We start from the raw sequence: 14,368 nt of genomic DNA, 5'->3' as shown, positions 1-14,368 counted from the left end.
GTACTCTGAATTTATCCACTGTTGTTTGAAGTAGCGAAAGCGTTCGAGTACGTGGATAATAGAATGAGGCATCCAGCATAGACACTGTATTATGCAATCAGTACTGAACCATGGAAAGATGTCTATAAAATTGTATACAACTTATCTAACGTTACATTTATATATATATATATATATATATATATATATATATATATATATATATATATATATATATATATATATATAATTAAATATAAATATGCAATATAAACATTTCTTAAATGAATGATCAAATTAATCTTAATTTGGTCAAATAATCGTTGCATCAGTGCATATTCTTTAAAAAGAAAAAAAATAATTTAAATGATACATCGACAACAAATATGTTATTAGCATAAAAAATTTGGGCAGGCCACATTTGATAAACAATAACACTTGCTCATGGATTAATAGTGATTGGATTAAACGATTCTTGACAAATAGTGCTGGAGTGTGTGTTTGCTTGGACATGTGCGTTGGAATGGAGAGCTTGGGAGGAGAAAGGAAGCGGAAAGGATACAGGGAACGTAGCAGGCTGTATGCTTTTGCTGGTTCCCCTCTCCAAAGCTCATTCCCAGTAGCACACCATGTCAGACGTTCAGAGAAGGCTCAGAGCGTGATGGCCATGCCTCATTGCCCAGAGACAGCTGGCACCACAACATCTGTTTTACACCCTTACAATCTTAACAGTCCTCTAAGTCCATGAACACACACACACAGGCCTCCGAAAAGAGCTTCATATGAAACAAATGAGAGCACTAGCTCCAGGGTTCCCCAGCTTTACTGAGGTGGAGAGACTGTAGCTGGACAGGGAAGGGAAGTATAAACATATTCTGCTCTCATAAGGAGAGGGCAGCTGAGGGGGAGGTTTGTTTTAACATACGCCTCGGATCACACATGCTCTGCTTTCTCAGAGCCAGGTCTACTCCATTGATATTGGAAGGTTATTGTTCGGGAAATGTGTACAAAATTGGCCTGAGGAAAGAGCCGTGCCAACTTATACACCTACAAGTCACAGAAAAAAAAGTCCATCCTCTATGAAAAAACAACAACAAAAAACAAACAAACAAACATATGACTATGATTCAAAGATACATGTGTAAAAATGTGCTAAACAACTGGGAAACACTAGAAAACTAGCTTGGAATTCTGGAAGACATGTTGAGCATTTGGGCAAAAATATGGTTGCAATTTTGCCTGGTACCAGAAGAGACAGAAATTACAAACCTCCACCTTTACCTGATTAAACAAAGAAAGAAAATGTAAAATAATTACAAAAAAAAAAGAGAGTTACAAACACTACTTTTTGTCCTCAAAATTAATCTACACATAATAGTCATGTGTAGAGTTTTTTTGATTAGCTTGTTTACCTAAAGCGGTGTAATTTCTTAACAGTCAACAGCACCTTGATGCACACAGTTCTGCACATACACATCTTCCCATTAAATCTAATCACATGGTTCACAGAGCCAATTATTCTGAGTCGGTCTTGTGGAGAGGCCTGTGGTTAACTCTTGAGCAGAAGTGGTTATGCAGAACAGAGACAAGAGCGGGAGCATGTGTAATTGTGCACTGGGGATGTGATCCTTCAAGTGCGCTGCTTGCAAGTTATACTACTATCAACACTTCTGAGAAGTCCACATGTGACAGCTCATTCTCAAAGAGCCAGTTGACTTGAATTATTTTATCTGTGCTTTTGTGTTAAAAATAAAAATTAAACTACACTTGAAGGCAAAAGGAAAGTGAGTGTTCTGACCTGTGGTGAACTGGCCCTTCATCTTCTGGAACACAGGGTCTTGAGCGGTGGCTTGTGCTCGGCGGGCCAGGGACTCTGAGGCAGCACTTGAGAACATGGTGGACACATTAGAGACGTTCTCCAGGCCCACGCCAAACGTGCTGACCAGCTTTTTTACAAAGTTGAGCGTATGCGGGGTGATTTTAGCATCGGACACAGCTGCACTCTTTTCGAATGCCACCGAGTAGCATTTAGCTAAGCCCTGCTGAAGCTGTCGCAGGACCTGAGGAAGAAAATTAGGAGAAAATTAGAAACCAAGAAAAGAGGATGAATGGTTAACGAGTCTTTATCAATTTACCATGAAGGATAACACCATTCCCACATATCCAATCCAATTTGCCATTTTGATAATAAAAAAAATCCTTCAGAGGCGAAGATGTTCACCAGAGAGATCACTAAAAGCCTGTCTCTACAGGTCTCTGCTGCACAGATTAAGCTTAGACTTCAAGTGAAGAAGATCGACATTAACAGACTAATTCAGTCGGAGACTACACTTCATCAATGTCTGGAAAATTAAACCCACGTTCTACTTCACTGAGCTCTCTCAATGCCAATTTCTTTCATCCTCCAGTTCTCCTTGCTAAACTTTCTTTCCTCGCCCTTTCCTGTCCTGTTTCTCACTGAGTGTCCCAGAGGAGGTGGGCTCTTGTGTCCCTGTCCAGTCTGAACGCATCACCGAATCAGCCCTGTCACGGCAATCCAATCTCAGCACATTCAGTCTACAGTCCCCTCACCCATCAATCACGGCGAGCCCCTCCCCAAAGCCCCACCTGCACTGCAAAAACCACTTTTCAGCCTCACTGAGCCCCAATCGTTCCCCTCTGTCAGCTTTCATCTGCTCAGCTGGCCCTCTGAAAACAGCTACGTGTACAAGAACATGCGGCGTTAGACTAAAGAGCGTAAGCAAACCGGACAGAAAACGCATTCATGTCATGTTTAACTTGCGCTCAGGGCTGATTTGCTTTAAGAGGTAGCAACTTGCTTCTGGAATTCAAAAACACTTGTGTTAACACATAAAACCGCTCACCTCCTCATGCCAGTTCTCCCTGAACCAGACCATCTGGTCCACAATGCCCTCCAGAGAGGAGAGCAGGGTGGGGTGGAGCTCACGCTGCATGTGCATGATCCGGCTGCAGCGCCACATGGGAGCAGTGGCACGGATGGGACCCGGGTCGGATGCCGAGTGGGTCTGAGCAGCTGCCGAACTGGGCTGCTGCTGGCCAGAATCTGGGGAAAAGAGAAAAGACAGCACGTGAAGGAAAAAGTTAACTTTTGTAGGTCTTTTTTGTTGTTGCGTGTGAATGTTCTGAGAAAAGCTCATACCGCTCTTATAGCGCTCCCTCTGCTCGATTTTCAGCGTCAGGTACAGGGTTCGGATTGGAAAGTACACTGCTTGAGGGTAGACACGTCCCACCTAAGAGAAACAGTCGCAGATTACATTTCAGATCGTCCCTGTGGGTTTGGGTCAGAGCGCGAGAGAGAAACGTAGTGCTGACATGTTTTGAAACTTCTCTGTGATAGTGCAGGCTTTTGAAAACGAAACCGTAGGGGGAAAGCAATGAGATGGACAAATATCAAGGGCAGATTAAAACCATGGCTCAATATGACACTCGTTAAAAGCTTGTCAAGCCGGAGAGTAAACTTTCTCCCTTTCAGAGACCTGCTGTGTCCTTGAATAACATCACAAAGAGAAGCTTCAGGCTGTTTAATGATTTAGCCCAAAAACAGATGTACATTATTTATCAAAACGGCACTGATACACTGGCACTACAAACAAAAGTCGTTTTTTAATTACCAGTATGATTACAAGTAATAGCACATAACAGTATACCAACATATGATAAATATTTTTGCCAAAATATAGAACCCAACATTTTTTTGTTACATAACCATGCAGCAAAGGCTATTTTTAATAATGCAGTAACTTCATTACTTAAAAGAAGTCATTACATTTTGTATGCCAACTGGATGCAAAATGAGTTAACCTAAAAATGGCAAATTCTGTACGTTTTATCTGTAAAATATTAATGCAAATAATAACTAAATATATAAGAAATGCATGATAATGGTTAAATGCTTAATCACAATTATTTTACTCAAGAAATATAATCACAATTATTAATCACACATTACATAAACATGGCAAACAACCAAGCAGAAGAAAACAGACTGGTTGTATTAGACTTTTATTTGAGTTAAATAACTAACTTCGATGCTGACTGGTGTTTTCAGCTCATCAGCACTTTTTCCTTAAATGTAGAGAGTGTGTGTGCAATCTGCGCATGGATGTCAGGTTGGGTAGATTAAGTATAACACTGGGTGAAAAATGAAAATCCAAGAAAAACTGATTGGAGGATTTAAATTTTGGAAATTCGGCAGCCTGCAACCATCTACAACCATGAAAGCTTGTAGAGGCTTCTTACCAATCCAACATAAGTCAAATTTTCAAGATAAATAATCAGTGGGTGCCAATTTTCACAGGTGATTATGCTTATTAAATCATGAGTAGCAGAAATTGTGATCAATTAAAATATGATCGTCGTGCATTGTGCGGTCTTATATATTTAAAGGGGTGGTTGATTGCAATTTCACTTTTTTAAAGTTAGTGTGTAATGTTGCAGTTTGAGCATAAACAATATCTGCAAATTTACGGCGCTGAAAGTTCTATGCAAATGGAGATATCATCTTTTAAAATTCTGGCAGTTTAATGCCTATAAAAACAGTTTGTAAGGACTACAACAAGCTACTTCCCAGATTAGTTAAGTCACAAACCCATAAATGTACATAAACCCGCCATTTTGCACAGTTTTATAGAAGCCGTAGAAACGATGTTATTTTCAACCCACTAACAGTTCTTCTGTGTTCGGCCTTCCTACGGACGCTGTACTTCATGAGCAATGGTTCAAATTTATTTTTAATTCTATTCCTGACAATTACAATCCTCATGTAGCTATCTGAGGGCAGCTTCCAGAATCTACATAAGGTCAATGCCGGATTCACACAAAGGCTATTACTGAAATATGGAGCAGTTCCCACTTTAAAAGCAGAGGCAGCTCTGTTGGGATCCGACCTGCAAGTACGTTTTATTATTTAGAAATGTATTTTCCATGTATAGTTTCTGTCATAATTTTTTGGTTATGTCAAGGACCCAAACAAAGGCCAACGCGGTTTGGCTTTAATAGCCAGTTAGCTAAATGCTAGCTTCATTACTGCTATTTGGGTCAGATTCTGGCTCAAATTGATATGGCAATTTTGACACCGTGGACCTTTTCACAAGACTGATGACGTGTTTAACGGTCATCAGGATTTTTTTATGTATATTTATAACACTATTCTTTCTATTATGTCACCTTTGCATCAAATTGCAAAAAAAAAAAAAAAAAAAGTATTCTTCACGCAATTCACCTATCTTTATACCGCTGTTTTCACTGTCATAAAAACGGGCTAAGACTTCCTTGTTCTATAAAGTCCCTCCTTCAGAAATACGTAGCGAGTTGTGATTGTGCCAGCGGTTCCTGTGTTGTGATTCGACACCAGCTGAGCACAGGCTGCCCTCCTGTAAACGCGTGACAAAACGCGAGTGCAAAGCAAGTGGGCAGGAGCATGTGCTGGAGATGTACTTATAATCACAGGAGCATTTTTAATGACAAGATGCGCATGAAAATCGCATTCGATTTTTTGCACAGCCCTAACATCTAGTTAACAAAGCTAAACAGCGTTGCCCTTTGTGTAATAAGTTACAGAAACTGTTAAACGCACCAACTTAAATAATAAAATACACTTACCGGTTGTGGTCCATAAACAACGTCTTCTCCAGACAAAGAGGGAACTGCTCTACCTTTCAGGAATAATCTTTGTGCGAATCCGTCATTAAACTGATTGAGATTGAGGAAGCTGTCCTCAGCAAAATGTGCTGCACATAGTTTTACATGTGGATTATATAATTTTCGGGAACCGAGTTAAACATAAATTGTAACCATTAATCTCCAAGTACAGCGTCCCTGGGAAGGCCAAACAAAGATGATTGGACTCCGAGATGAAAATAACAGCGTTTCGAGGACATGGCGACAAACACAAACGCAGCTCTTCCTCTTCTCCGTCGGAGCGCAACAAGACCACGCCCCCTTCTTTTGTGTATTCATGTGGGCGGAGGTTAGTCAAAAAACTGTTTTAGTGATGTCATTCCTGCAGGAACTAGAGGGATGTAGTCCAAACGGGTCGTTTTTTGTAGGCGAATTCTGTTAAATAAAATATCTCGCTTGGCATTGAACTTTGAGCTTTAGAATTTTACAGATATTATTTATACTCTAACAACAATATTACACACTAACTAAAGTTTAAAACATGGGATCACGAAGAACGGGACCTTTCATTTCTTTCCTTTTATTGATTCACGAAAACACTATAGTGGAGTTTTTCTTTTGCTATTTGAGCAAATGGGAATGCAAAACATATATTTGTGGTACTCTCCCATTCACTGCTCTTCAAGTTAACCAAACAATGACGACTTCCACTGCTGAGAAACCCGGTAATGTGAAAGGGTCCATTATTTACATTCCACCAGAGCACATGCAACTATTGCCTGTAATGGTAATAATGGACGTGAAGTTTCCAGACAATGTGCAGTATGCGGTTAACGAATCACAGCACATTGGGCAGCTAACCAATCTGAGCTCATTGCATATTTCTGAGGTAGTGGTATCATAGAAACAGGAAGTCAACTGGCCATTCAAATGACAATGGTGACAGCGACTTACAATAAAGGTAAAATATCTGAAAAATAAGGCATTTAAAAAAACAAGTTAAGCATGAAGACATGTTACACTGCACCCCATAAACGCAATCAAGCCAAGTAAAAACAGTCAACCACCCCTTTAAATTTTATTTAATACTATTATTTATTTACTTACCCTCCATAGACAGTATCTGATGTCACTTTGAATTGAACCACTATGAACAGGTGAGTGTGTGACATAAGGGTGAGTAAATGATGACAGACGTTTCATTTTTGGGTAAACAATTCCTTTAACCAATTGCATGAATTACGGACAGGACTGAGTCTGAACTACAAATAGCTGATAAGCCATTTAAAAAACAGCCCTTATTTTTGACATTAAATTTAATGCAGCAGTTATTACACAATGCTTATTTAAGCTGCAGTCAAAGAACCAAGTTGTGAGGCTTATTTCACATCTTTTAGAAGTAAAATGCCCCCAGTCTAATGGTTTAAATCTAACAGAAGTCTGACTCGTAACCCAATCTTTGGATCTTCTTATTGTTATGTAATAGTCCCAAAAACGTTTACCAAATTGTTCTTCTCCTCGTTTTTTCCTGGCACTGCGATATCTGTGAGGGGTGTGAATGTTGTCTGCATCGGTGCGTTTGTGGGGTGGGGTGGGGGGGTTGGGTGGGAGTTGGTTGGTGAAGACCAATATGGAGGTGGCAGACAGCGCTCCTTCTTAAACTGCCCACAACCCCTCTCAGGTCTCACAGTGCATTAGAGTGGAAACATGATCTTTGTCAAACAGATGGCAGAAAGCAGGCTGGCCTTTAGGTGTAAAGAGACACCTCGGAATCCAGATGGGCTTTTACATGAATAGCAGCCATGGCCAAGACCTTCTGTTAAAAGCTTGTTAAGTATAGCTTTAAAAATAAACGAGGCAGCGGGGGACAGATCACCCTTAAAATTGGAGAGAAGTCTCAATCATATTTTAGGGAGTGTGTGTAGATGTGATGGATGTTTGCGTGCATAAAGGTGTTGAGTTTTTCTTGTCTCAGTTACATCAAGGCACCCCACAGCTCACCTTCATCAATATTTCACCAAACATTTTTAAAACATCCCGCCAACTGGAGCACAGCTAAATAATTCAGAGCCTGAGATAAATGTGCTCCATCCGCTGGAGATTTCACTTGAAAATCAAGAGTTCTACAAAACACCTACCTTTCACTCGTCATCACTGCCTTTGATCAGACCCAAAGATCCTTCAACAAGGAGACTTATCATCCCTAAAACAGCCTTGACAACTCCATTAATTGAGATTATGGAGTGCAAACATATCCATTTCATTGGGTGCTTATCAGGGACTTAAGTGTACTTAATCTTAAAGTGAAGCATTTCCACTGCACGGGTGCGTCAGTGCTGAAATGGAGAGATTAGAAGTCGCTGGTCTGGCATGTAAACGTGAGAAAAGAGGTCGAGCTGCATGCAAAACCCGTTTGGAACAAGTCAGTGAATGAGAGGGGGATTTTGCCGTCTTTTTATGTTAAACTCTCTCCTCTGTCTCCTTTTCTTTCCCTCTCTCTTTGGGCCCATGGAGCAGCTGTTTCCTCTTTGAAGTTCAGGAGCTTTTTAAATGGCTTAGAAATAATACTCCATCAAGAAGGGGAAATTAGTCTCTTGTTTAATTGGCAGTTCTGTTCCCACAGTTGGAGAGTGTTTGATATTAACCCAATAACAATGCTTTTGCATAAATAAATAAAAAGGGAACTGGTAAAACTGTGAATTTGACTAAGGTGGTCTTGAATGCAGACTGCAGAATGCAGTCTCTAATTGAAGACACCAAATGAAATTAATCTTGATTAGATGGATACATCAAACATGAACGTGCTGTTATAAAAAGGGAATGTAGTGAGCAATCCAACCTGGCTGATGAGGTTAAGGAGAGGTTTTCCCTCTGAGCCAACCAGACATGTGAGGAGCTGAGGGATCCAGGCCAGCCATTGGATGGGCGGCACTCCAATGCAGTATTTGTCCACAGCGTCGGCCAAAGTGTTCTTATCATCAAAACTCAACAGCCACAGCACCTAAGAAGAACAGAGACCATCTCTTTTGGCAGCAGTTCTGATTTTATAAACCCTGTTGCAGGTTTTTTTTTTATATATTAAAAAAAATACTTTATGTCCACAAATTTTCAATGAAGCAGCCAGAAATAATGTAAACTAAAGAAATATGCCATTGACATTGTATTCAAAGTAAAAATCATTTTATTCTTCATGCAATGGACATTTTAAATGAATAAAACTTAAAATAATTTATAAAAAAAAGGCTAACTTCCTGCAAAAGCAAACTTTATCTTCCTTTTTTCTTGCACTATTGTGCATAATATCTTTTCATGCACACATTGTTTTCATTGTTCACAAATCTCTAATTTGGATTTTTTCGATGTCTACCACAAACATTCATAAATAGTGAGTTGCTTGAATAAAATGTTCATCAACCTTTGTGAATGATCAGTTAGCGTTTTCATCTTAAACTAAATCTATAAGTCAGCGATTTAATATGATGCCATCGGCTCCATGACAAAGCTACACTGGGGCTTAATGGCTTGTAAAATCTTCTCGACCACCTCACTCCCACCAGTCAGCTGCTGTCTACTCTTGCTATTGTTGGTGGGGTTCTGCTATGGTGGCTGGTGGGATGGTAACAGATGAACCTTCATCTCTGCTGAGGCCTGATGGAGACATTAAGCACTGGACAGCCTGGGCTACATGGCTAATGGATAATTACTGATAATCAGCGAGCAGCTACTCTCATTGATCACGTGTAAACTACGCCACCGTCTCCAAAGCTTCAGTGGCCAGCAGCAGTCCATAGGAAATCTAAAGTGCTTCTCGCAGTCAAACACCCACTGGAAAAAAAGGGTAAAGCTAAATGGATCTGTTTGATCTAGCGTACAGTACTCGACAGAGAGCAGACTGCCATGTATATAGTATCCATACAAAACCCATCATCAGGTCTAATAATATAATTACATCCATCATCGGCGGTTCATCAGTCTGAATGCAGTTGCATTAATTCAGAAATGGCACACGGTGACAGATATGCCCCCATTTAACAAAGCCATCAAAAGAGAATGGGTTTACTGGACCATAGATGAGCACTGAGTTTGCCTGTGTGTTATGGTAAATGAGTTTAATGGTAAAACTAATTACAGGCCTGTCAAAAAAGATGCTATCTCATTATGACATGCTCTGTGAACCATTTTTGCCTGTTATTGGCAAGAAAAACACTAAGTACATGTTGCCCTCTAGATTACAAATTACAAATGATCAGTAGTTCTTTCCTCCCTCCTTTCACTGATCACAACCCATGGGAAAATTCACTGAACATTTCAGCAGTGTTGCAAAGGTCAGGCTGTACGTGTTATCAACAAACAAAAAATATATTTTTTTTTAACTATCTGAAATATACAATTAACCTAATGGTATCAAATAATACAGTATAATAACAGAAAATAAATGTAGAAAATAAAATAAAATAATATGTCATACTGATTTGAGGACTTATGTTTAACATCATAAAAAAAGGATTGAAGAAAAAATACCACTAGATAGAAATAACACTAGACTGGGCAGTTTTAAACATTTCTAAATTATACCATTTGGCGCAGTCACTCAGTGAGTTCAGCAGAACAATAAAAAGAGAAGAGATCGTACCTTGGCTAGGTATTTACGTGACTTGCTCTCATTCTGATGCCGGCAGGCGTGTAAGTAACAGGTGATGGCAGAGACACCAAGGTGGGGCTGGCGGTCTTTAACAAAGATGTTCTCCAAGTAGTCACCCCACATTGCCCAGGCTTTCACCAGAACATCATGCATCTGCACTGCAGCAGAGAATGCCTTATTTGCCTCCTCTGACCTAGAAGAAGAGACAATTCAACTGACCAATACAATCTTCAATAACACAAAGAATGAGAAATTTGGTGGATTAAGCTCAAGTCTTCTAAATATCTGGTGCACTGGTAAATAGGATGCATTTAAACTTTATCATAATTATATATCCATTTCTTATTGGCATTTCACTATAAATTTGAGGAGTATCTGACAGAAAAAACTTGAAGAGTAACACTACTTTTAAAAACTATCCAGTATTACGGCACCTACAGCATCAGCCGTTTTTGAGTTTTGAGGATTTGTCCCCTTAGAGCGTTTTTTCTAGGGCCCTTTATAGAAGCAGCAGTTTGAGAATAGAAGTTGAGAAAGGCTCATAAAGGGCTTTATAAGGGACTGAAAGGACTGGATGGGACTCATAATCTGTGCTTGAAGCCTCTGTCATTACCATCACCATATCTAAATGCTACCCTACAACACACCTACTAAACCAATCACATATAATGGGAACTTTTAATGAGTATGTGGAAAGCAACAAAATTACACTTGATTGCAATGGGAGTCTGGGGAGCCCAAATTCACTGATGTGTCACGTCAGTCTTGGACGTGTATAATACGTTTCTGCTTATGGCCTTTGCCAAGAGTTGGGCTTGGAGAGCACACAGATCCCCACACCCAGTCAAGTGTCAAACATCTTCCTCCAACAGCTCTGCTCTATCAATTCCCTACGTTAATATTCATAGAGAGTCGAAATGTAATGATTGCATTAGGCCCTGCTGAGGCTGGGGGAAACTTTTGCTGATCACAGAGATTTCACAAATTGCTATTGAGTTAATTATTCAGCATGTGTATTTAATAAACTATTCCAATTCAGCAACGGGCTCTGGGCTTGCCATCAATTTAACCATGATAAAGAAAAAAAGCCGATATAGAGCTATGGTGAAGCAACAAAGGGCAGTTATCGGTTTATTATTGAATTACATGTTGATATGTTTTGGTCTGGATATATTAAATTAATAAAAATGCAATTCATAGTGACAATCACTTGAATTCACCTCTTCTACGATTAACAGCCTTTTTAAATTTGTGAATTAAAATCCACTTTGATATGAAATTCCTAATATTTAAAAAGTAATAAAGTAATAAAGTTGTAATAAGTGTACAATATAACGTCTTTCTCCCTCAAATAATATATGAAACCAACAAGTAAAGATTGTATTTCTTTTAACTTAAAATATTTTAAACTAGACGTTTTCATCTTGGCAGCTAATTGTTTAAGTATCTTGTAGGCAAGTAAAACACCTGATTTGATGGTATCACAAATAAATCTACAGTATTCTGAGATGTATACCAATAACATGACAGATTCTCACCAGGAAATGCTGACTGACCTAATAAAATGTCAGTCAATAGAAGTATGAGAGGAGATAATCACTCATCATGAGTGCAGTGTCATTATCCTCTGCTGCACTCATACTATATAAGGTTAATTACTCATCATATTGACTGTTAACGACTGTTCTGACCTCGTAATTGGCCTAAAGTTTTAGAAGTTATGATTAGTGGCAAAAAAAAATACACAGGCACACACAGATGTTTGTCTTTCCTGTCCATAATGAATTTGTCGAAATTCTTCATTTTAAAAAGTGAGCTCTTAATGATCTCAGCTTCTGATTCTTTATTGTCAGCGCAGAGACCCATGCACAAAAAAAGATAACGAGAGCAGTTTGTGTCAATTAATGACAAAGAAAGAGCTGAGAGAATGAGGGCAATAAGGAGAAGACTCAAAGTGACAGATAGAAAAGGAGAAAGGATGAACAAACCCAGGGATCAAATCTTACTTATTGATCTGGGCTAAGAACATGCCCTTGAGAGCGTAGAACTCGGCGGTCATCTCCTTGGTGAAGTACTTCAGGTTAGTGGACTCAATCACCTCCAGACCCTGCCAACACAATAAAAATGATTATATTTGAAATTCGTCAAAGTATATTTCATATTTATAATTTTTCCTTTTCTCATGTAGAATGATTCTCTTAAAATGGATGATTTTTTTTTGTCAGCTCAGCCAATGTGTAGTTTTCTGAACTATAATTCCTATACATATACATCAAAAGTCAACACCACTGAAAACAGTATATCTGCTGTAGACATCTCTGTAGCTCAATCTAAGACTCCCAGGTGAGAGCCAGTGGCTTAGAGTGTGCCAGAGAAATGATAAAGGGAACAGAACAGGTCCAAGTGATAGCTGAGAGAGAGAGAGAGACAGAGAGAGAGAGAGATATAAAATCCAATGGTACTTTAATGACTTGAGCTCAGTTGAGGCAGCTCCATTAATCAGGCTTAAGCGAATGCTGCAGCTAGCAGCCCATTCCTTACACTGTTTGGAATGCATTCCTTACTGTGACAGCACCGCAGTCATTCTCACCGTAATGAGAGCTGCATTATTTGGATTAAGAGAGTCCGGCTAACAGCAAAATCAGCAGGCGAGTCGGCAAAGTAAACTAGATTTTGTTTAGATGAAGTCAGTTTAACAAAAGCAATGATAATCATTATTCAGTTAGAAAAAAAAAAAGAGGATGAAATTAAATATTATAAACAATTATTTTAGTGTTGTAAAAAAAAATAGATTTTTTTTTTAATATGAAGGACTAGTCATCCACTTTTAGTTTTCCTTTAGGTTTCATCTTTAAATTCTCCTTCAGACGGCTACAGCCAGGCTTGTATTAAATGGACGTCTTTGGTTTTTGAGTACTAACTCATGGTCACCATGAAATCATATTGACTTTTTTAATGCATTTTTTTTTATCATGTGCACTTGTAATCTTTATTAAAATTCTTCTCAACATAATTCTCTGATGACGTGTGCAGTGTGCACACATATAACAATTAACAAACAAAAATGATCCAATCAACTCCCAATGGTTAAAATCTAGTCCTGTCCTACTTTAGTTTTTCTCATATGAGAAAGTGTTTTACTTACATAATCACACAATATGGCAAATCTATGTGGCTAATTAGAACCTGCTGTGAAAAATTCCCAATCACATGGATACCTATTGAAATGACTAAATGTCAACCAAGAAAACCCCATGAACTCACTATTCAGGTTCATTAGCATACAGCATGCTCCAAGAAATGCATCTGATCAGGGTCAGGTGACCCCAAAACCACAGAAATTACACAGGTTATCCTAAAGAAAGATTAGATGACTAGCCATTCAGGGAACCCAATGACTAGTTGATTCTGAGAATATGCAGTCACGCTTTGGTCCCTTGACTCACCTGCATGCATTCATTCTTGCCCATTACTCCAGCCAACTGCAGGTAGCATTTAACCTGCTGACGAATCTTCTGGAAGCAGTCTACAATAGGCACGGTGGGGATGGTGTGGATGCGACTCAGAATGTCCAAAGCTACATTGACCAGACCTTGCTTCCGGCCGATCTTGCCATACTGAATAATGGCTGATGCGGAGGCGTGCACTCCAAGCATGGCATTGTTAGTGTTTGGATCATGTTGCGTGTTGGTTTCATAAGCAGTCACAATGGCTGCAGAAGAAAAAAATAAATATGATAAAAAGTGCTGACATAATAATTAGTTAGTCATTGGAATTCCTCTCCATATCCTGGCATACCCTGATAGTGGTGCTGCCGCCACATAAAGATGCTGCTCCAATGAGAGAGGTCATCGGACACAATCGGAAGCCTGTTTCTCCAGGTCTTCACCACGGTCTTCATGTCGTGGAGGCTGGTGTTGCGGCCCAGGTTGGCGGGCTGGAGGCCTGCATTGATCTGAGCAGCTTCTTGTAGCTCAATAATCTGCTGCGCTGCCTGAATAAGAATAATCCAGGAATAAACAGAAAGAAACATCCAACAGGAATATGCAACATCCTCAAGCTCTCTTTAAAGTGCATACTCAGTTTAATTCTGAGGGCTACAGTCAT

At 39.3% G+C, this 14,368-nt stretch overlaps 2 protein-coding genes across 5 annotated transcripts in view; one reads left to right on the top strand and one right to left on the bottom strand.

The window, feature by feature from the left end:
• LOC132121402 (parvalbumin-2) overlaps positions 1-14,368 on the top strand; it is a 318,907-nt gene that overhangs the window by 139,913 nt on the left and 164,626 nt on the right. The window lies entirely within an intron of this gene.
• The window catches only part of LOC132121399 (transformation/transcription domain-associated protein-like), an 81,206-nt gene that overhangs the window by 9,292 nt on the left and 57,546 nt on the right, over positions 1-14,368 (bottom strand). For all 4 annotated transcript variants that reach the window (XM_059530741.1, XM_059530744.1, XM_059530742.1 and 1 more), the window contains exons 58-65: positions 14,060-14,255; positions 13,708-13,973; positions 12,268-12,368; positions 10,253-10,454; positions 8,459-8,620; positions 3,140-3,230; positions 2,844-3,043; positions 1,778-2,039 (exon numbers count right to left, since the gene is read on the bottom strand). In XM_059530741.1, coding sequence (XP_059386724.1) covers positions 1,778-2,039; positions 2,844-3,043; positions 3,140-3,230; positions 8,459-8,620; positions 10,253-10,454; positions 12,268-12,368; positions 13,708-13,973; positions 14,060-14,255 — 1,480 coding nt within the window. The remainder of the gene's footprint in view (positions 1-1,777; positions 2,040-2,843; positions 3,044-3,139; positions 3,231-8,458; positions 8,621-10,252; positions 10,455-12,267; positions 12,369-13,707; positions 13,974-14,059; positions 14,256-14,368) is intronic.

The sequence above is a fragment of the Carassius carassius genome, chromosome 39 (assembly GCF_963082965.1).
Source record: "Carassius carassius chromosome 39, fCarCar2.1, whole genome shotgun sequence".
Lineage (NCBI taxonomy): Eukaryota > Metazoa > Chordata > Actinopteri > Cypriniformes > Cyprinidae > Carassius > Carassius carassius.
The sequence above is the reverse complement of the archived record's forward strand: the minus strand, read 5'-3'. Positions and strand labels throughout refer to the sequence as shown.